The following is a 23,573-nucleotide window of genomic DNA, read 5'->3' as shown; positions in this document are numbered from 1 at the left end:
TCTAACTAAAGCAATGGGGGTGAAGACTTTGCTGAAAACAGCTTTGCAGAAAACAGATGAGGAAACTCTTGGGTGTGAAGACTTTGCAGAAAACAGCTTGAATTATGGGGGTGAATGTTGGAATATTTTATATTAACGAGTTTTCATGGCACACACACTAACAATCACTTTATAGTTAAGTGGCATATTTATACTGGCTCTAATCTTATTAATAATGACGGTCCCTTATATGTACGAAAATCTCCATCAAACAAAATTTTCCATCTAATTAAAAAGTAGTTAGTGTGTAATCATCAAAAGATCCTAATACTAGTTCTACACAAAGTTGAGGATTATCGAGGATGCGACATAATAAGACATACATGTGATTCAGTTGAGGTGGCATAAATTCAGGGTACTTGCATTGACTAATTATAGTCAATGTTTTGAAGCAACAAATAATGTTGTTTATAGATCAACTAAGCCATAAAAAAAAAAATATGAAGATTGAATTATGTAGTTATGATCTATAAAGCATTTCAATTAAACTAGGCTTCAATAGTTCAATACGACTCAAGAAGATCGATAAATCTATTCAGCACACGTATTTAATCAAGTTATACATATTATTTTTGTAATTTGTTAAGCATATTAAAGGAGACTTACAAATCAATATAATTTAAGGAATCGAAGTGTAATTCAACAATTTGGTGTTCCAAATATATAAGATAACATGTAAGTAGCGATAAGTAGCAATGGTCAAATATTGACTCGAGCAGTAAAGAGAAAAAGCAAGTGATAAAAATTGGTATCGTCAAGCGATAGAAAAATAGATAACTTGACTATCGATAATATTTGGGATAATCCTACTTATAGTAATCTTATGTCACCGATAAATAATAAAAAGCTAAACACTTAATGATATACAAGCCATTCACTCAAACACTCAAACACTCAAACAATAGATTAAATTTTGCTTGAAAAATTTTGAAAGTTAAAAATTAGTTTTTGATTGCAATACTAAAATGAACAAAGACAATTTTTCATATAACATAATAATATGATTTATTTATATTGTGCCTCAATTTTATTACTCAGATTCATCAACCAATTTATAATCTTAGTGAAAATATATGACTAGTATAAATTAAAAAAAAATAGTTATTTGTCCTGGCAGTTTTATGTTTTGGTTAGTGAAAAAAAAAATATTTTTTTTTTCTTAAAAGAAAAAGATAATTGTAATTCTAAAAACAGTACTTTTACAAATGACAAAGTAGACGTAGCAACCAGTAACACATAGTAACACATATAAATGTGACTTCCGATCTGAATTCCTACACACATAAATCTCTCTCGATTTCTCTCGATCTCGCTGATCTCTCTGGAGTAAGTATTAGCGATTGAGTATGGTTATGGCGCGGGCGAGCTCAGGCTTGGCTTATCCTGAGCGATTCTTCGCTGCTGCTGCTTACGCTGGTTTTGATGGATCTCCCAACCCCTCTGTCACCTCTAAGTTCTCAAACGACGTCGCTCTGTTGCTTTATGGATTGTATCAGCAGGTTTCTCTCAATTCATTTGTCAATTCGTTTGAACTGCTGCTTAATTTGATGATTTGATCGTGTAATTAGTGGGATTTTATGTGATATGATTTGATCTAGTGCTTTGTTTTGACTTTTGGGAATGTGATTGTGTTGATTTGATGTTTGATCTTGCGGTAAGTTTTAATAATGATTTGCGTCAAGTATGTGTCACAATGCTGCTGATTGGATTGGATTTGGTAGTACATTATCGTGTTAGTTTACGAGTTAGGGATGCGTGATTTGTTGTTATGTTAGTTAGGAACGTTTGATTTGATTTGATCTTGTGGTTTATCTGATTGTATTGGTCGTGATTTGTGTTAATATGCTGCCTGATTTTTTGAATCTGATTTTTATAATGCATAATTGATATTTGTTGTATTAGTCGGGGAATTTGATTCGATCTAGTGGTTAGATTAATTGTACTGGTGTTGATTTGTGCGAAATATGTGTTTTTGTGCGTATGATGATGTCTGGTTTGATTTTTTTTCCCCAGAGTTGTACTTGGGGGTTATGATGTTGAATTTTAACTGGCATTGTCCAAATGCTAATATTTTGGGATTTCTTATGTAAGTGAGTTGTAAGAGGCATGAGTTTTGAGCTGTTGATTTGATTCAGAATATGAATCATGGATCCGGTGATATGCTTTGTGGAAACATGAAGTTTTTCATTTTTCCTTATTGTATCTACCAGTGAATCTTTCATACTTGTGGATTAGGATGAGATAATAATTTAATCAAGTCATGTGATTTGTTGTTGATCTGAAACCCAAATATTAGTTCTTATAATTGGCATTGTGTAAATGTGACGTGTTTCTTTGCTACGTAGTGATCCTATGATTTATATCGGTTATTTTTTGGGTTTTGGTACCTGTTGGTTTATGTGATACAATTTTTGCTCGAGACTACAAGAGTAATCTAGAGTATTCTCTTAAAAAAAATTGTTTGGGGTTTTAAATGAAAATTATTGCTTTAATTTGACAGTTATGTGATGCGATTTTTGCATCCAGGTTTGCACGAGACTACAACAGTAATATACAGCATTCTTTTTACTAAAATTCATTAGGATTGTAAATGATTTTTATGGCTTTAATTTGACTAGTCTTTTTTTTAAAATTTTTTGAAGGCAACTGTAGGACCGTGTAAAATTCCAAAGCCTAGAAGTTGGAATCCTGTAGAGCAAAACAAATGGACAAGGTTTGCATTGTTAAACTCTGTTTGTCATTATGTTGTTATGTTACTTTGAATAGTTTATTTTAGATTAAGTGCGCTAGATTATCTCAGAATTAGGGTGCTGCTATTGAGTTCAGATACTTCTCATCTCTATTATTAATCTTGCTCAAAATTTCATCTCTATTATTAATCTTGCTCAAAATTTATTAACTCATTTTGTTTTCCTTTTCATTCTCGCTGACTTGAATTCTTCAAGAAAATCTGGTATAAATAAAAAATTCTTTGGGTTTTTTTTCTATTCACGCCCATCTAATTTCTGTTCACTGAGCTCATTGCCTTAGTCTTGAGTACATAATATTTTGGAGTCTGGAGAGATACATTAAAGCAATTATTTTAATGATGAGTAAGACCTGTTTTTTTATTCTCTTAAAAATAAAGTCAACTAGGGCAATCAGGTGTGGCACTGGCAGTTATGAAGTCAAAAGTAGATTAAGTTCCTTAAAGTCATCACAATCTTGTCACACAATATGCACACCACTCAGAAGGCTGATCAATCATCTCTATAACACCAATGCCTTTAGTTTGATGAACAAAGAGCTCTCCACTCTTGAAACCCCAGTTCAGGCTTTACCATAAATTTTTAAATAAAAGCCTTCTGCTGATTTCGCTGCTACTAATGGCTGCACTTGAAAGGAAAAGTGGGCATAAAGTACTCTCCAATTATGCTTATGTCATGCATATGTTTGTATGAAGGAGCTTCTAGCCTTTACGGGGGCGTTTGGTTTATGGTTAATAAGCCTAGTTAACGGGAATCGGAATCTCAATCTCATGTGTTAGTATTTGGATCAGTTTTGGTTGCTTGGAATGAGAACCACATTCCTATTAGGTGGGTAATCATTCCCTCCATGCCCCTTAATATTTTATATCATTCCTTTTCTATTCCCAGTAAACCCCATTCCCAATTCTATTTCCTATTTCCATTCTCATCAATGATCCACATTCCACACGCCCCCTCACTCCAGGATGTGTACTTGGGGTATAGATAGTAATACTCTTCGTCATGATTTGTGTCTTAAGCAAGCTTATTACGGCGCCAAGTCGAGCCTCGGCGCCCGGATACCTTGGAATCGACTAGTCGACAAGTCGCCCGACTAGTCGTAAAAAGTCGACAAGTCATTCTTATACATATTTTTACTAGATTTAATATATAAAATATAGTTGAACACACATCAGTTTATAGTTTGAATCAAAAGTAAAAGATAATAAGCAACAGGGAGATGTATACGACGTAGCAGATTGTTAGTTAACAAATAAATTGAAGTCAGAAAGTAGTGATGGGAAAGAAACAATAATGTGAAGTTGAAATGATACAAAGATTAGGGATATACTTATATGTTGAAAATGATACAAATATTACATAGCCTGAAGCCAAAAAGTAGTGACAGGAAGGAAATAATAATGTGAAGTTGAAATGATACAAAGATTAGGGAGGGACAGGAAGGAAATAATAATGTGAAGTTGAAATGATACAAAGATCAGGGAGACACTGATATGTTGAAAAATGAAAATAAGTCGCCGGACTTAATAAGTTGTTGCTTGACTTTTTCTATAAAACGACTTGTCGACTAGTCGTTGACTAGTCGACGACTCGACTTGATAACAATGGTCTTAAGAGTATTTTAAAGTCCCTTGTCTAATAGACTATAAGTTGCTTGTTGTCAGCTCCTATATATTATTTAAGTTAGAAATATTGAAGTATTATAGGCCCTCACATCTAGCATTTTTTATAATATGCCCTTGTGGTCCTTAGATTTACTTTAGTTTCAACAAGTTGATTGCTGGCCTTTAGGACTCCAAATGTGTATATTTAGTTGCGTATTCATGCTATACCTTCTTAATAGTTTAGTACTATATTTAATGAAAGGGATAAGACTATAGAGTTTATGTACCAGGTATCTCTTTTAATGAATTGATGATTGTAATCAAATATCTAATTACCAGAATGAAAGCATCATGAACTCCATTTATAGTGCACACTTTTCCAAACGACACACATTTTAAGCCTGCTTCTCATCCCTAGGCTCTAGGTACAGATTCATGTAGAGGATTCATCTGTAAACCAGCTTCATATGGTACTTCTAGCTAGATATGATTGTATTAATTGTTAGGACCAAAAACTTGTTTCTGTTAGTTGCTTCTTTGTCTTTTTAGATATTTGATAGGCTAAACCTATTTCCTTGCAGCTGGAACGGGCTTGACAACATGGCTTCAACTGAAGCTATGCGACTCTTTGTGAAGATACTGGAGGTTAGTGCAAAGCTGACTATAGTGCTGGGTGTACTAGAAAATTCTTAAAGTAAAAACCTTATAATTTCCTTGAACAGGAAGAAGATCCAGGATGGTATTCGCGGGCATCAAACTTTGTTCCTGAGCCCGTTCAGGATATTGAAATGAATGTGAGTATACTATATGCTATTTTTTCTTGTCCTTATCATCTTGACATTATGGATAAATTGCCCAATTATAAATCTTGTATGATCAAGAGTAGTTTTCTTCTCGAACATTATCCCATTCTTTGCGGTTAACATATACCACAATGTACAAGTTTTAGGCATGTAGTGCTGTTTGCTGGTTCTGCGAAATTCATATTTGAGTGTATTGTGATTCACAGATTTATCTTTAGGACTGATGTCAAGCTTAACTTTACTATTACAGCAAATAAGTTTATTTGCACATGATCAGTATGTATGGGAATGTGGGAGAAACTTCTATGAAATTATAGGAACGAAAAGAAAATTTTCAATAAAAATTACATTTACTCCGAAGTCAAAAAATTCTTTCTTCTTTTGTAACAAATAATCCCTAAAAGATACATTATGACTTTTGATGATTCCATAGAAGTTGTAATTGAGTAAGCCTAGAATTTTGTAGGCCTAAAAGTCTTTTAAATATTGATTTAATGTATCTACTTTTAAGTCTATATAATTTTTTTTTTTTTACTTTATAACTTTTTAAATCTTTAAAACCCTTTATAATTCTTGAAACTATACACCCCATTGCCGATTTTTTTTGGTTAATACATGAATGTAGTTAAACTTATGGTTATCGCGGAGACAACTAATTGATTACTTGTCCTCTTGAAAATTCTCGGGCTTTGAGGGATTCAAATCTCGACTTGGGGCTGTGAAATCATGATTATGTTGTCCCATCACCTGACTTGGCGACGGAGATGGAGATGAACATTCAATTGAGATCGATGACTTCTCTTGATTTTAATCGTCACATATGTTTTAATTTTCTTGTACATGTTTGATGTTTGGTATTTGATGTGATTATGCCTAACTTGAACTAACTGTTCTTTCTTTTGTTATAAATTGTGAAATTGATGTGTTTACTTATGTTATTTATTAAATTTAGCAAATATATTTATGTGAACGAGTTGTCGTCTGTCTTCTTGGAGGTACTCAGGCATCGAGGCTCGACTTCACACTATCTTTTTTTCTAGAATCAAATTCTTTTTTACTTATTATTATAGAGACGGTATTTACCTAAAGGATTATAGAAACTATTAGAGTTTCAATGCTTGATTAAGTATTATATATCAAGATTGCTTGGATATCAATAAATTTGTAGCAAGTCATTGAACAAGTATCCAGTAAAGATGTCCATGGAACAATGATTTTTTACTTTATGATTTGATAAAGATCACTATAAATGCAATTAGTGGAAGCTTGAGAAGGCGAGTGTTGATTTACATGAATTCATAATCGAAACTGAGAATTGCTATTAACTTTAAAAAGTCACATACTTCTCTCATGAACGATTTTAGAATGGAAATGGTTACATCAAATGATCAATAAGATTTATTTATATGAATTGATTCTTTTCCCACCATCTACAGTTTAGTGTTTGTGCATCTCCAGTTCATGTTCGCTTTGTTTCTGTTCCCAATAACTAATTGTTTATATTCAAATTCTAATATATTCCTGTTTCAGTTATATTGAACATCCAATTAGTGTATAGGAATGTTGTATCACATAAGAATAAATTATCTTATACTTAAGTTTGTTAAGGTACTATAAGGTAAATAAACAACATTATGCTGTCATTTTTTAACTGTGCATATTTGACTAGCACCTGCTGCTTGTTAGTAACCTTTTTATCTGTCTTGTTTGTAGAGTAACACAAAAATTGATAGTGTCGTTGAAAATGGAAATGCTTTACCTGAGACCAAGATTATTCCAGCAGAAAATGGGAATGTCTTAGAAGCTCAGGATAAGGATGTTGTAATGGTGGGCCTTGGTTCAGTTGGCCTGTATGATCAATGGGTCGCACCTCCGGTATCCGGTCCACGCCCAAAAGCCCGATATGAGGTGCTTCACTTTGTTTCTTATGTAAAAGTTGTTTTTAAATCCTTTTATGATTCTTATTATTATTTTCCACTCGTCAATTTGCAGCATGGAGCAGCAGTTATTGATGATAGAATGTACATCTATGGTGGAAATCATAATGGGCGGTACTTAAATGATCTTCAGGTATGTCACTAATTGCATTGTAGATTTATGCACTAAATTTTATTATGATTGGCATGGAATGCATCTTTATATCATCATTGTTATTCTACATTAGAATATATACAAAGGCATAGATGATATGCACCCTAACTTGGTGTCTGAAATATCAAAGATTTGACTATGGTATGTGGTATTTTGATAATTCCTTTCAGTTCACTTCTCAAGCCTCGATCACATTCCATACTCTAACCCCCTTATTTGTTGTAAATGTTTATTTTTCTCGTTATTCTACTCCAAAGTATATGAGATTGTTTGATGTTATAAATATCTGAGCGCACTGAGTAACAATTTAGGTTCTGGATCTGAAAAATTGGACATGGTCTAGGGCTGAAGTCAAAGCCGCACCAGTTGCTCTAGAACCATCTTCCGCTGTTGCATCTCCTTGTGCTGGTCATTCATTGGTTAGTTCGACAATTATTACCATAGATTGATCTTTTCTTTAGTTTTGAGATCTTTATTTTAAATAAGTATAAATTTGTCTATAAGAGTTCCAACTTTCTTAGATATATTTGTTGTCCATATTCTTTTGTCTCTAGATACCTTGGGGAAAAGATAAGCTTCTTTCGATTGCTGGGCATACAAAGGATCCTTCTGAATCTATGCAAGGTTTGAAATGCATCAGTTTAAGGCTGTAGTCATTTACTTAGCTCCAAATTGCACAAGCTAGGATTCGGTACTCACATGTATCTCAATGTGCTTCCCAATATTTGAGAGATTAAAATAGCAATAACTGAATTTCCAGTTTAAACTTATTCATAGTATACATCGGGTTATTTTACTGAGTTTTACTACTATTGAAGAATGTCACTGAATATTAGGAATATTGAATGTTGTAGATGTATGCACACCTTTAAAGTCAACTTGGGAATAGGTATAAATCTACGAGGATAGGGCATTGAGAATAGTTTTTTTGCATTAGTCGAGGACCCGACTTATTTGGCTACTTGGGTTTTGATCAACTAGATCCTCCAAAACCCGATTCTCGGATTTGCAAACCAATGTCGATAAAGAGGAGACACGAGAGAGCGGCCACCACTTCACCAAAGGCAATGAGCATTAGATTGTTAGTATGGATTTATATTTCTTATTTCTTTTCTTATATATAATCAGAAGTAAATAAAATTAAAAATATATGATTAATAAACATATATTCTTTTATTCAAAATTTTCATTTTATATTAAAACAATTAATTAATTTACTAAAGTAATTTTATGAATATACACATTTAAAACAGGAGTTATGATTAACTTAAAATAAAATTTCGAAATGAATTACAAGTAACAAATGGATTAATAGATAAAACTTATGAAGTAAATGAAAATTACAAATAAATGGATTAATAAATCTATTTTCTTTTATTCAAAATTTTCATTTTATATTAAATAAAAATTAATTAAGTTAACTCATTTAATTTTATGAATATGCACATTTAGACCAGGAGTTATAATTAAGTTAAAATAAATTAAAATTAACAAACTTAATCTGTGTTCAAAGCACTTGATGTGATCATGCGTGCACGCAAACACACACAGACACACACACATATAATTAATTATATTTAATTTGTCAATTAGTTAATGATTATACGACAAGACAAACTTCTGTAGACTTGGTGTACCTCTGTACAACCATGTTGAAGGCTAAGTACTGATTCCTTATTTATATCAATATCCAACTCTAAGACCTTGTGTGCTACTTTTGCTGCAACAACACCGCTTTTACAAAATTGTTTGGTAAATTCAACAACAGCAGGTTCCCATGTTTTTGAAAAAAGGACCCCCGTGCTTTTGGAAAAAGCTGCATTTTAGCTTTTGCGGAAGTAGTCACAGATGTCACTAATAAACCCCACCAGAAATAATATTGTTTATATTATACCTCAAATTAATAGTCTCATCTGTTGGTTACGTGGACGGTTAAGATTTTAATGTTGATATATATCTGCATGACTTCAAGTAGGATAAATAATGCTTTTAATTCTTAAAACAAGTTTGGGACCACATTCAGTGTATAATGAGGCTATTTTCTGTCTTACACCAGGTGCCAAGTTATCATTATTATATTTTCCTGTATGCAGGAATCTTATATATCTTCAAACTGTAGTCCTATGTCAAATATTTTCGTTAAATTTTCAATTTTAATTTGACAGTAAAGGTGTTTGATCTTCAAACCTACAGCTGGTCAGCCTTAAAGACTTATGGAAAGCCACCGGTACAACATTGTTCTTCTCTAGTTATCATCTTTTTGCATATTTGCACATCAACTTCTGGCTCAAGATGCATTATAGCAGTTAGGCATCATTATATTATAGTTTTGGAACTCCTTTGGAAGAAAGCACACTAGATGCATAATCTGCCATATATTTTATAAAGAATAGAATTTTGAGTCTGTCGTATGTATGAATGAACTTTACATTTCTTCATTCTATTTCAGGTCTCGCGTGGAGGTCAATCGGCCACCCTTGTGGGGACAAGTGTAGTCATATTTGGCGGTCAAGATGCAAAGAGGTCTCTCTTGAATGACCTACATATTCTGGATCTAGAAACCCTGACCTGGGATGAAATAGATACACTGTAAGTTATATGTTCACCCTTTACCGGATAGTAAAATATCCGTATTTTTTGTGTTCTTTTTTACTTAAGGTTTAGTAGTTTATGACTGTTAATTATGATTTATTCAACATGGTGTTACTTCAAACCTACTTCCGTTTATGTTGATCTATTTCGGATCACATAAAAGAATCATAGGTATATATTGCTGTGTGTGTGCCCAACTTGATTGGCCAGGCCATCCTTTATATGTTTGTTTTTTTATTGTAAACAATGATGACCCGTTAACGTATATAGTCTTCAAATTAACAATTTACCATATATAACAGCTTCAAGCATCAAATGACTAGGAGCTCATCACATAATTAAGTTTTTGCAGTAAATAGAATTATACATTTAGTTCTCCACTGGTGAATCATATTTAATAATTCTAGTACAAGGACATAAAGTTATTATCAGCACCACTTTGCAAAATGACTTTTTAATCTTGAGTTGCCAGATATTTTTTTATTAATCTGTCATTGTTCTCATTATTTTGTAGTGGGGTCCCACCTTCACCAAGATCTGATCATGCTGCTGCAGTCCATGCAGAGCGATACCTTCTTATATTTGGTGGGGGTTCACATGCTACCTGTTTTAATGATCTGCACGTCCTGGACCTTCAAACTGTGAGTTATTTGTTTCTTTTAATAAACTTTTCTTATTGGATGCCTTCAATTTGATTATTAAACATAAATAGATTAATATTAAACTTGTCTCGTTAATGTATCTACAGATGGAATGGTCAAGACCTACACAACAAGGTCCGGTACCAAGTCCTCGGGCTGGCCATGCAGGTGCCACAGTTGGGGAAAGCTGGTTCATTGCTGGCGGTGGTGACAACAAGAGTGGTATGTCTTTCTGTGTTTCTCTAATATTTGGACTCTATACTGTTTCAATAGTTGGAAGAGGGGTTAATTTCAAGGCTTATTAGTTGTTTTTTTTTAATCTCCCATTTGGATGATCGGTTCCTCATTCCACTCAGTGCACTATTGCTTTAAATTTCTAATTTGAACTTTGGGCAACTGATATTAATTGATTCCATGAATCTTCGTGATTGTCTTTAGTGTGCTCTTATTTCCCTCCGATTTGTTTCAGGTGCGTCAGAAACTGTTGTCCTTAATATGTCTACACTGGCCTGGTCAGTCGTAACCACAGTTGAAGGACGTGTTCCCCTTGCAAGTGAGGTATTTACATCCATTTAACAAGTTATACCTACTTCGGTTTTCATGTCTGTGCCACTTCCTGGGAAGGGCTGGGGCAGGGGGTTTAACTTGCCAAGCAAGGGAGAAAGCTATGCCAATCAACAAATAGTATGATTCAGTTTTTGAATCGCCATCATATATTTTCTTCTTAAAGAAGTACACTACAGATGTAGCGTAGCTCAAGTGATATTCTTAATTTTAAGTAAAGAAAAAAAGTGAAATGAAAATTTAAAATATATCCTGGTATCCTCAAAAGCCCAGTATAATTTGGCTCCTATGGCCCAGTTTACACAGAAAGTGCATCTGTGACCTTACACCCTGATGAAACAATTTTTGTCTCTTCACAAACTTATTTTTTCATGAATGTTGTTGCAATGATGCAGCTATAAACTTTTACTAGTAAACATCTTCTGTTTAAAATATGGTGTATGGAAATTGTACATTGTCAATTCCAATATTGGATTAGCTCATTAAGCAATCTGAGACCAGCTCTTTTTTTCCTTTTCATTTGATCGAATGGGCTTTCTCAAGAATAGTCTTTCTCTTTGATATATGCATTGTAGTTACGTTGCTGTATACGATTTGACGGGTAGTATATGGTTGGTGTATGTGGATGTGCTTTATATTTCTTTTCTTCTTAAGCATGTGCTAGCTTTTATTCTTTTGACTGTGGTGTTGTGCTATAATTGTAGTCTATGAATATCGACTTTTGTGAAAGCTCCAGTTGACTTGTAGCTCAAACTTTAAATTTGTTTTCATCACAGGGTCTGAGTTTGGTTCTGAGCTCCTATAGTGGTGAAGATATATTGGTATCTTTTGGCGGATACAATGGACGCTACAGCAATGAGGTTGGAAATAATCTTTTTACCTTCTTTTCATGGCTTCTCCTTTATTGTTGGCATCTCAAATTTAATATTATATTGTTGATAGGTTAATGTTCTTAAGCCAAGCCACAAATCGAGCTTGCAGTCAAAGTTGGATACACCAGTTCCTGACAGCGTTTCAGCCGTTAATAATGCTACAAACGCAACAAGAGATGTGGAATCCGATAATGAGGCGGGCCAAGAAGGAAAAATAAGGGAAATTGTAATGGACAATGTTGATTCAGAACCAAAGGTATTGTAATATTGAAAATTTATCTCCTGAATTGTCAATGTAACACAGAAGCAAATATTGATAAATCAATTCTATGTTTTTTAGCCTAATAGAATATTATACCAGCTTTTCCCTAATATGTCATTACACAGGTAAAAAATATCAAACAAACCAGCGAACAGATGCTAGCCGCCTTGAAAGCAGAGAAGGCTGACTTGGAATCCTCTTTGAGTAAAGAGAAGTTGCAGACAATACAGCTGAAGCACCAGGTAGAAGAAGCAGAAAGTCGCAACACAGATCTCTACAAGGTAACTTCGTTGCTATTAAATCATAAAAGTTGCAAGTTTTTATTCTCATCTAGGAGAAGAAAAGGAAAACAAGAAATTTCGGAATCTGCGGTCCGACTTGTCTACACAGGAGATGGATTATATGGAATTTTATATACTTAGATGCAGCACTCAGGAACTATATATGTTGTGCAACATAAATCATTCAGTTCAAATTTTAACGAAAGCTTGTCTCCAACAAAACCAATATATTTTGAGTTAAATTTGCTGTACAAGTCTCTTCACACGGCCAATATAGATCCATCATGAAATTTGTTATATTTTTTTTTCCATATTCACACTGAGGGTGGTTGGGATATTATGATGTATATTGTTTTTGTTCTTTTTTTTGGGTGTATATTCTGCATCATAGTTGAGAGACTATAAGTAGCATTGACAGTGTAAAGGTGCCGATGTGTCCTAAGTCTCTTGTGATTATTATGAGGTACTATGGTTTAGCACTTCATGCTTATGCTTTAGTTAATCTCTGTATCACCTAGGCAAAGTGCTGAAGTATAAATGTTACATGAGCCACTTACCCTAGAAATAGCACATTATTGGTCTTCTAAGAGTTAGTATCAGGATGCGAGGCTTGTATTAATAATGTAATGTTTAACAATTAATTTTATTGATGCTGTATTAGAATTAGTAATTTCCATTGTCTGGTCCTGTTCTCATCACTCATCAGACTATACTAATTGCTTTTTTCCAATTCAAAGTTGTTGATATTTAGAATTTTTTAATTTCACCAAAAACTGTACCTTTCATTCCATTATGTTTGCGCCTTTATTTAAAATATTTTTAATTCTTTTGACACTTCAGGAGCTCCAGTCTGTACGAGGTCAACTTGCTTCTGAGCAATCCAGATGTTTTAAACTAGAGGTATCTGTTCATATGTTTTTTTGCCTTCGTCTAAAGTTTTGATATGTGCTTCCAGTTTTATTAGCAACAAGTAGTTTACATCCCATACAATGCACAGGTATCTTTAATATTTTACTTATCAGTTATACGTATTTTTGTTATTTCAACACTTTATTATATCTTATTTAATAATATATGTAGATATATTATTACTATACTTGTAATCATATTAACTGGCTGTATATATATTTGTTTCAAGTATGCATGTTATAAAAATATCTCAATATTGTTTTGAATGTGTTCTTTTTAGTTATTTTTTAATTTATATCGCATTTAACAAAAACTTGCATATTTATCATCTATTCTCTATTTTTACTTTTATTCTTTAATCTTATTTTTTAGCTATGTGAGTATGTATGTGGGACCCAAATCCCTTAAAACATTTTTTTTATCACATAGGGCTGTCAGACGAATAATTCGGATACGGATCTGCCTATATCCAAATCTGAAAATGTGAATTTGTATACGAATTGTATCCACATTCGGAAATATTTTGAAAAAAATACGACTCCGACGGATAATATTCGGATCCGTTTTAAATTTCTTGATTTTTTTAGTTTAATGGAAATATATTAAATTATGAATAAATATATATATTATTAATTAATTATAATTATTATATATTAACGCCAGAGCTCAGATGTACCTACATGTACCTTTAATGTTCATTCTGAAAAAACTGATCACATTCATATCTAGAGCTGTAATTCGAGTCGGGCGGCTCGCAAGCTCGCCCAGCTCGAACTCGTTTAAGTGGGCTCGACTCGACTCGTTAGACGAGCCGAGTTCGGGCAAAGGTTTCGGCTCGTTTAATTAAACAAGCCGGCTCGACTCGACTCGTGAAATAAAACGAGCCGAGTTCGGGTAGAGGTTTGGGCTCGATTAAGTGTAAAATTATACGAGTTGGCTCGCTCGACTCGTTAAAACCGGCTCGTTTAGCTAAACGAGCCGGCTCGACTTGAGTCGTGAAATTAACCGAGTCGAGTTCGGGCAAAGATTTAGGCTCGATTAGTTAATCGAGCCGGCTCGGCTCGACTCGATTAAACTTAGCTCAAATTAGGCTCAGCTCAAAACTCGCCCGGCTCGGCTCGCATTACAGCCCTAAATCACATCTATTCAACTTACCATCTTTTCTTCGCATACTTAAAAAATGAATATGCTCAAGTTCACAACATCTACGATTATTCAGTTGGAGGTAAACAAGACACTGTTTTTCACTATTCTGGTTAAATCCTGTAGAAAACAATTTATTGCCGTTTACCTGAAAAGGACATGATGGTTCCTTTTATGTACCCACAGGTTGATGTTGCTGAACTAAGGCAGAAGCTACAAAATATGGAGACACTTCAGAAAGAACTTGAACTTTTACAGCGACAAAAGGCCGCATCCGAACAAGCAGCCTTAAGTGCAAAACAGAGGCAGGGTTCAGGTGGTGTATGGGGATGGCTAGCTGGATCTCCTGGTCCAAAAGCTGATGATGCGTGAGAAGTAGGATATACATAGAAATCACCAGATTTGGTCATTTTTTTTGTTGAATATATGTTAGTGTTTTCTCAACCTTCTTTGAAGAGATGGAAATAAGATATTGAGTTGAATTTTAGCCGGAGGGAGCATAGTGAGTTTTAGCACATATACATCAGCTGTGTATCAATTTGTTTATTATCCGTTATATATTGTTGCTTTAGAAATTGTATTTGGACGAAAAATTATACATGTGAAACTAGAGATGCTTTCTTGTCATATTTAACAAATAATATTATACATACACAATACTCTTATCTTGTTTGGATTACCGTCGAATGTGAATATATATAGTCAATTGGATTGAGGATGATAAAGGTAAAGGTGAACTACCAAGTAACTTGGACTTGTGTATTGCAAATTAGACTCAAATGGCTTAATTGTTGTAAACATCTTTTCAAACATTTGAAATACTCTGTTTAGGACCAAGGATTCAATTCCTCAAGATATAGTATATCGAAAAGATCGATGGTAAATAAATATCTTCTAGCACACCCATCTACCGTACACGTTTAACTGTCATTAAAACTTGAGCATACTGATTACTACCATGATTATGACTCGATTAGAGTCCTACTGATTAAGAAATCCCAAAAATAAATGCCAACACATATAATATTATAATAATTAGGACTCTGAAATCCACAACTAAATTCATGAAATATCAGTGTTTGAGTTTGAACAGGAAACTTGAGAGTCATGATCCATTAAGGCTCATCAAACATTCAAACATGTATATAAAGATAAGAGCAACTAGCTTCTTTTCAAACGCCATGGATTCCATTCCCTTAGAAATCACTGTAAAATCTGCATGCATTTTAAAAACTGTCAATTTCTTCAACAGAAGGAGAATTTACATAGTTGTATCACTCATTGACAGCAATTCAATCTCTAAACAGAAAACAAACGTGGACTTCCATAATGGCTCGAAGCCATGTTGGTGGTTTAAGATGAAGTTTCACGTGGAGGAGTCGAAAATGCATGCAAACTCATGCATGCTTGTGTTCCAAGTAAGGTGTAGCAAGGCCTTGGGTGATAAAGACATCGGATATCTTTATATTCCGGTGAGAGAGCTTTTTGAAGGCGTTCGAGGTGGGGAGAATGCGAGGGATGTTGCCTATACGGTGACTACAAGCTCCGGTAAGCCTAAAGGGATCTTGTATTTGAAGTATCAATTTGGAGAAAATTTTATGGGTAGGAGTGTTGAGAACGAGATCATTAGGGTTCCTCTGCCTCCGTCAGCTCCGCCTTTGGAAGGTTTTCGGGCTGGTAATCCTTCATTAGCTCCCTCAGCTCCTCCGTATGAAGGAGAATTAGAAGCCATGTAGTTTTGTAACTTTGTTGAAGAGAGTCATAAAAATCTCTTATTTCTCTTAAGAGGGTTAATTATTGTAATTTATATAAATTTGAAGCTGTTGTTGATCTCCATCTTGTATTTGGTCCTTTTTTAAAATAAATCTTGTAGTTTGCACAATTTGTTTGGGTTGATAGTGGTAACTTTGGGTTCACAAATTTCACATATTCTTCGATTCTACTTGACATAACTTAACAAGGATGAAATTGAAGAGGAAGAGTTGTGTCCAGGGAAAGGTCTTTCAATTAAGCCGAGGGCAGAGTCGAGTACAAAGTTAAAGCAATTCGAAATCAAAAGTTAGTGTGCGTTTTATGATACTTGGAGAGTAATGTTTACACAAATAACTCTAATAATATTCTGGGAACTGATAACCGAGGTTTGGGCTCTAACTTGGGCAGAGCGAGCCAAGTTTTGAGCCGGACGTAATTCGAGTGAGCCGGCTTAACTTAATCGAGCCAAAACGTCTGCCTTGTTTAATTTAGGATTTTAATTTTAGAAGTCGAGCCGGCTCGTTTCAAACGATCCAGCTTTAACGAGTCGGTCGAGCCGGCTCGTTTAATTTTACACTTAATCGAGCTGGCTTGTTTAATTTTACGCTTAATTGAGCCTAAACTTCTATGAGCAGAGCCGAGCCGGCTCGTTTAATTAAATGGATATGAAATTTTATTCAGGTTCGGCTCGTATACGAGCTGTAGTCGGGTTGGGTCTTATTAGTTCGAGCTCGAGTGCTCGCGAGCAGCCCGACTTGAATTACAGGCCTAGATGTATGATATAATAACGAGTGATTTTGCTAAGAATGCGAAAATTAAACAAGTTGAAATGTAAGTTTGGAAAACCATATGAGGCTGATGCCAAACAATTACTTGAATAAATAATTTGAAAAGTTTTTATACCCTGAAGAACCTTTCTGTATAATTGGTTTTGCACTTTGCTCAGGCAGAAAAGAAGATTAATTTGTAAATATGCTGAAAGAAATTTCAAGGATTAGGAGTGAAGCTCAGTATCAGAAACTCAGCATCAAACTGTAAATGGATCAGATAATTAAGAAGTTCTGCAGGACTAGGTGAACTCGTTGTCAAAGTACGTAATCCTCGTGTAGATGTAAGTTAATTTCGTTCCCCTGATTAGCTGATATGCCAATTTTTTATTTGCTTTTGTTTTTCTTGCATCTGTGAAAAACCTATTTCAGTGCTTTTTATGGCTAATGATAAAATGTGGTTGAGGTTCTAGACTGTTAGAATCTGATTCAGTGTTTCCTGTTCTAATGTAGCTTCAAATTCCGGTCCTGCATTTTCACGGAAATTTTATTTCTTTACTCCTGTAAAGTTAGTCGGATTCTTATGCAACTATAAATGTGGCTGATAGACAATGTATTTCGTTTGTTCTGTGTATACAACTTAATTGAATAGGCCAATTTCACTTTTATAAACATCTCAGTGACACATTCAGAAAATTGCAGTGATTATTAGTTAAACTTGTTTTAATTGAATCGGCCAAATTCTAAATTCTGAAAATACTTTTTGAATTCAAATATTTCAGCTATCATAAAACATGAATTATCAACATTTTCTATTTATTTTTCATAACTTACAGATTTTTTTTACCAAAATTGGATATTCAGACAGGCAGATATTGAAAGATGGGGTAGAAAAGTTTACTATGCAGTTTCATGGAACGTTAATTTTGCTTGGGCTGAGGTAAATACTCGAATCGAGTTGGCCAAACTAACATCATTTTCTACATACCCCAGATTATGATATGTTACCAGCGAGGTTGGACAATGATCCACAAGTACTTACTTCGCGGGCCGCTTAAACAGGCCTTGAAATCCCTGTACTAAAGTTCAATTTTGTTTATACCTCTATATGCCATCATATTGATTAGGTGAGTGCCTTATAACACTTTACAGAAACCCCACCATGCAGATTGCATTTGTAAAATATGGTGTACTCTTTTTGTTTGATACATTTTTGGTTGCTTGATAGATATCAGGCTGCAATTTCCTATTTTTACTGCTGTCTCATAGCCGTTCTTGTCAAACAGTATGCTTATTTGGACTTAAACTGTAACTCGCCAAACTATATCAGAATTTATTTGTTTAGATAGCATTTGTGACACATAATCTGCCCCGATGCACTTCTTAGAAGTTAAATTTATACCTCGCTAGTACTCTACAGCATGATCAAACCTCCAGCTATTTAGCTACTCAGACAACAAGATGAGAATTTTTGAACGAATCTTGTGGTCCTGCAGTTGATTCAAATCTTATAATGTGAATAGTATGTGCCTGAACATCTTTCCTTTTCCTTGATGCAGATAAATATGAGAAATGCCTAACTATGAGCCCCCTTTTAAATGCATCACACGTTACTAATAGGGACCTGTATTTATCTTTCTTCGCACTTGTGCAAAGAAAACTACAATGTCTAGCTAGTATGATTCCATTAATATTCTGTGACATGATAACCAAAGGTTTTGCTCCTCAAACTAGGATGTATGATATATGAACGAGTTTTGATAAGACTGGGAAAATTAAACAAATTAGAGGGCTTATGACTTTTATACCCTGCAGAACTACTTTGTATGATCAGTTTTACACTTTGCTCAGGCAGAAAAGAAGGTTGGATAACTTGTACAATAGAAGACTAATAAATAAATAAGCCGAAAAGAAATTTCAAGTAAAAGTAAAAGTGAAGCTAGCATTATCAGAAACTCAGCAAGTATCAAACTGTAATAGATCAGTTAATCAAGAAGTTCTGCAGGACGAGGTGAACTCATTGTCAGAGTATGTAATCTTCATGTAGAAGTAAGTTAATTTCTGTACTCCTGATTAGCTGATATGGCAAATATTTTTTTTAATCACTTTTATTTCCTTTGTATCTATGATAACCTATTTCAGTTCTTTCTGTAGAATATGGATGTAAGGCTTATCTATGCCTGCTGAAGTTGATTAAACCATACCTTCCGATTAGTAGACATTTGGACACACTCTTTACTGTCCTGCAGTTGCTGGTACACAATTGTAAACTATAGCTCAGCTTTTAGAAATATAATTCTTCTACTTCAAGGCTGGCATTTCATCGCATACATTCTACACCCTCAGTAAAAGAACCTCTGCGCATCATTATTCATTATGGCTAATGATAAATGAGGTTGAGGTATTAGAGTGTTAGAATCTGATTCAATTTTTCCAGTTCAAATTCCGGTCCTGCATTTTCGCAGAAATTTTACTTGTTTACTCCAGTACATTTAGTGGGATTCTTATGCCCATGAAGGCTAATAAGCAAAATGCTTTCTTTCTTTTATGTATACAACTATACGAGTGGTCACTGCAGATCCAAATATAAATAAATGATAAAGACCTATTCTGCAGTAGGGACCTGCAATATCCCAATTTTGCTTTTATAAACATGTTAGCGACAAATTTAGAAAATGTCAGTGTTTATAGATACCTTATTTTCTGTCAGAATTTTATTTAAGCTTTTATTTATCTGTATTGGCCAGATTATGAAGTCTTCTTTAGTTTTTCGATTTCAATAATTCACATCTATTACAAAACATGGATATCAACAAATTTATATTTTTCTTTTTCTCAGCTTGCATAAATTGTTACCTCAATTGAAATTCAGACAGGCAGATATTAACAGATTGGCTTGGGAAAGTTTAATTATGTTAATTTTGTTGGGGGTCAGATGAATACTTGAATTGAGTTGGCCAAAGTAACATCAGTTCCTACGTGTCTATCGGATTATGATATGTTACCAGTGAGGTTGGACCATGATCCACAATTACTTATTTGGCGGTTGGCTTAAACAGGCCTTGAAATCCTGTGCCATGCAAAGTTCAATTTTGTTCATACCTCTATATGCCATCATATTGATTAGGTGAGTCCCTTATAACACTTTACAGAAACCCCACATGCAGATAGCATTTGTAAAATTTGGTGTACTCTTTTTGTTTGATACATTTTTGGTTGCTTGAAAGATACTAGGCTGCAATTTCCTGTTTTTACTGCTGTCTCATATCCGTTCTTGCAAACAGTATGCTTAATTGGACTAAAACTGTATTTCGCCAAACTATTTTAGAACTTCTTTGTTTAGATAGCGATAGCATTCGTGACACATAATCTGCCCCGATACACTTCTTGGTAGTTAAAGTTATACCTCGCTACTCGCTAGTCCTTTACAGCATGATCAAACCTTCAGCTATTTAGCTACTCAGATAACAAGATGCGAATTTTTGAACGAATCTTGTGGTCCTGCAGTCGATTCAAATCTTATAATGTGAATAGTGCGTGCCTACATCTTTCCTTTTCCTTAGTGCAGATAAATATGTGAAATGCCTTATTATGGCCCCTTTTAAATGCATCACACATTACTAATTGTGACCTGCATTTATCCTCAGCTTTTCACGCTTGTGCAAAGAAACTTAAATTTGATAAGCTAGGATTCTTAATTCATAACTTAGACAAGTTTCATTTATATGAAACATATTAAATTGCATCATGCTCTGAAGTTGCAATCTATAAGTTTCCTTGTTCGTTTATTCAGAACCTTTTTTTTTTGTTGCAGTATCGAGCTAAGAATCAGGAATTCTTTTATATAATTTTGCAGCATGTATTAATCTCTAGGTTAAAAAACTTGCGTGTTCTAGTAAAAATTGAAGACTTCTCAGTTGTTTTTACGTGTTTTAGCTAGGATTCCTGTTTGCTTGAAGTCATGGAATTTTCAAGCTTTCGTTGGCTAGTGTTACACCGCGTAATTCTTAGTAAAAAACCTAATTTCTATGTGAAAAAATATGTTCACAGGGGAAAAAGAGTTTCTACACCGAAAACCAGAAATAATAATAAGAAACGTAGTTTGCGGCTGGCCTGGTATTGAAAAAAATGTTTCTTCCCAGAAGAGGGAACTGCCCTACGTAGGAAGCTTCGTCGATAACAAATGGAGATTACTACATTTTGTCGTTAAGGTTGTTCATGTTTTAGTTTACTGAAGAATCTTTGTTGTTTGGTTAGCATTTTGAAAGAACTGCAGACTGCAGTTTTAGGTTTTACTGTTTTTATTTAACAGTGTCTTCTTAAATTCAAATTAGTCCCAGATAAAAGTGTCTAGGAACTTTATTAAAGTTAAACTTCCCAATTGTTACTCATAAGATACTGGGCGTTTGGGTGAGCTTAAAATAAGTGCTTCTTGCTTAAAATAAAAAAATGAAGTAGAAGTTAGAAGCAAATTAAGACTTATAAGTGATTAAAGTGTTTGGGAAATAAGTAGAAGTCCTGAAACAAAAGTTAGCATTCCTAACTTTTTATAAGTGCTTCTTGACTTTCTACACAAAAGATATGAATAAGTGCTTCTAACTTATAAATCTAGAAACTGGGCTTTTAAGCCGTACACAAACACTCACATTGTCTTTAAAACCTACATCAACCCCAATTCATTATCATCCCTGCACATGCTAAGACAATAAGTCATCAAATTCCATAAGATTGTTTTGAAACATTAATTTTATTTCAAATTTTGAATTTCAAATAACATGATTTATGGTGTCAATTTTATAATACTCCCTCTATCCGTTCCTTTGTAATAGACGTTTTTGATCATTTTACGTATATCAAGAATGAGTTAATGTTGCTATATAATTACAAAACTAGCCTTTTGATTAATCCATTAAACATGAATAGAATTGAAACAGAAGGGTTTTTGATATTAAAACTTTTCATTAACTCCATCTTGAAACTAGAAAGCAATAAATAAAAAGGAATATAAATAAAAGTTGAGTAGTCCTAGACAGACCATAAAATAGTAATTCACCAATTCAGTGTGTGAAATGCAAACATGTTAAGAAGAGAAGAATAAGATAGTCCTGATATATAATACAAAAAGTTCCATGACCTTGTTGCAGTTTCTGGGCTTTTGTTTTTTTAATGTTAATCAAGTCTTCTCCTTTACCTTTTCATGACTTTGTACTTATTCACTTGTGACTCTACATTCACCAGCAAGGCCTCCTGCAGTTTAATAGACTGATACTAGAGTAGGGGTTAAAATTATAGGGACAAAAATTGACAGGAGGGCTAATCAAGTCAAAAGGAAAGAAATTTAGTTCTGTGTTGTCAATTTTTCAGACACAGATTTTCCACAGCACTAGAAGTATGATGTTTCACCAAATTAATGATTCCAAAATCATGTTTAGGCACCTCAGAATACCTAATTACTTTTTCTAATCTCTTTGAGATTTTTTGTAATTAGGAGAATATATGTATGGGATAAATTTGACCAAAAAATATGAAAAACATGAAACATGTAAATGTAGCAGAAAACAATTTTGATGTTTGTGGGAATATGTGTGGATGTGGATAAGTTTTACTATGATATTTGCAAATTCACATGTAACTAAAAAGCCAGCATCTTTCTTTAAGTCTTGAATTTTCAGCTAGTCAGGGGTAATGCTAAACCACTGGCCTCTTGAAATGACAGATTAAAATGTAATATTGTGGTTCAAAATTCATGAGCCCAGCCTGGTTCTAGAAACCAGGGGTGGTGGTGCACAGTAAACTCATTTAAACAACAGCTTGCCTGCTTATTTTGGGGGATTCTGATTATTATCTTTTGTTAATACCAACCCATGCATGCTAATCTCAAGTATAGGTAGAAGCGGGTGAACCGGGCATAGTACTTCCCGACCTAACTCCGCTATCAAATTAGGGATATTGAACTCGCACTCATAATAATAATAATAATACTCCCTCCGTTTTTATAAATATAGGTCGTTTGATTTTTTGTCACACACTTCTAAGTCCTTTGACCGTATAGTTAAAATTATTATTTTTAAAATTTTCTTTTTCTGAATTATAATATTAATCATATATTTTTATTCAGAAAACGAAAATTTTAAAAATAATAATTTAACTATACGGTCAAGAGACTTAGAATTGTGTGCCAAAAAGTCAAACGACTTATATTTCAAAACAGAGGGAGTAATAATTACATCACGAAATGACCAAATTAAAATTAATCATTTATTTGTCACATGATTTGAGAAGAATATATAGAAACAGAATTTGGGTTATGTGGCATAACTTCACGGCCTTTAGTCATGATTTTAGAAATCTGAAATCAGAGTTAATTGACTAACATGCCAATTTAAAATTTATCAAAGATTTTATTGATAAATTAGAAATTTTCTTCAATCTAAGTATTATCTGTAAATTGTAAATTAGTAAAATATTTTTTGAAGTGGCTTAGTATTTGAATCAAAATTTGCTGC

General features: G+C 33.8%; 2 protein-coding genes across 2 annotated transcripts; both read left to right on the top strand.

Moving 5' to 3' along the window:
- The first annotated feature begins 1,263 nt into the window (after positions 1 to 1,263).
- Positions 1,264 to 15,213, top strand: LOC108202900 (acyl-CoA-binding domain-containing protein 4). The gene is made up of 18 exons (XM_017371504.2): positions 1,264 to 1,538; positions 2,682 to 2,752; positions 4,972 to 5,035; positions 5,113 to 5,184; positions 6,907 to 7,101; positions 7,186 to 7,263; positions 7,596 to 7,703; positions 7,839 to 7,908; positions 9,450 to 9,511; positions 9,734 to 9,873; positions 10,391 to 10,517; positions 10,625 to 10,739; positions 10,987 to 11,075; positions 11,858 to 11,941; positions 12,024 to 12,209; positions 12,341 to 12,496; positions 13,337 to 13,396; positions 14,735 to 15,213. The coding sequence occupies exons 1-18, from the start codon at positions 1,386 to 1,388 to the stop codon at positions 14,918 to 14,920; spliced, it is 2,016 nt and encodes a 671-aa protein (XP_017226993.1). The 5' UTR covers positions 1,264 to 1,385; the 3' UTR covers positions 14,921 to 15,213.
- A 516-nt stretch (positions 15,214 to 15,729) lies between these two features.
- Positions 15,730 to 16,284, top strand: LOC108201157 (protein SRC2 homolog). The gene has a single exon (XM_017369458.1). The coding sequence runs from the start codon at positions 15,730 to 15,732 to the stop codon at positions 16,282 to 16,284; it is 555 nt and encodes a 184-aa protein (XP_017224947.1).
- Positions 16,285 to 23,573: the final 7,289 nt, after the last annotated feature.

The sequence above is a fragment of the Daucus carota genome, chromosome 9 (genome assembly GCF_001625215.2).
Source record: "Daucus carota subsp. sativus chromosome 9, DH1 v3.0, whole genome shotgun sequence".
Lineage (NCBI taxonomy): Eukaryota > Viridiplantae > Streptophyta > Magnoliopsida > Apiales > Apiaceae > Daucus > Daucus carota.
Note: the sequence above shows the minus strand (reverse complement) of the source record. Positions and strands in the feature narration are given on the sequence as shown.

Coding starts and splice junctions, on each gene's coding strand:
- LOC108201157 (XM_017369458.1), top strand. CDS start 15,730: ATGGATTCCATTCCCTTAGAAATCACTGTAAAATCTGCATGCATTTTA.
- LOC108202900 (XM_017371504.2), top strand. CDS start 1,386: ATGGTTATGGCGCGGGCGAGCTCAGGCTTGGCTTATCCTGAGCGATTC. Junction 5,185..6,906: donor TTCAGGATATTGAAATGAAT/GTGAGTATACTA, acceptor TCTTGTTTGTAG/AGTAACACAAAAATTGATAG. Junction 7,264..7,595: donor GGTACTTAAATGATCTTCAG/GTATGTCACTAA, acceptor GTAACAATTTAG/GTTCTGGATCTGAAAAATTG.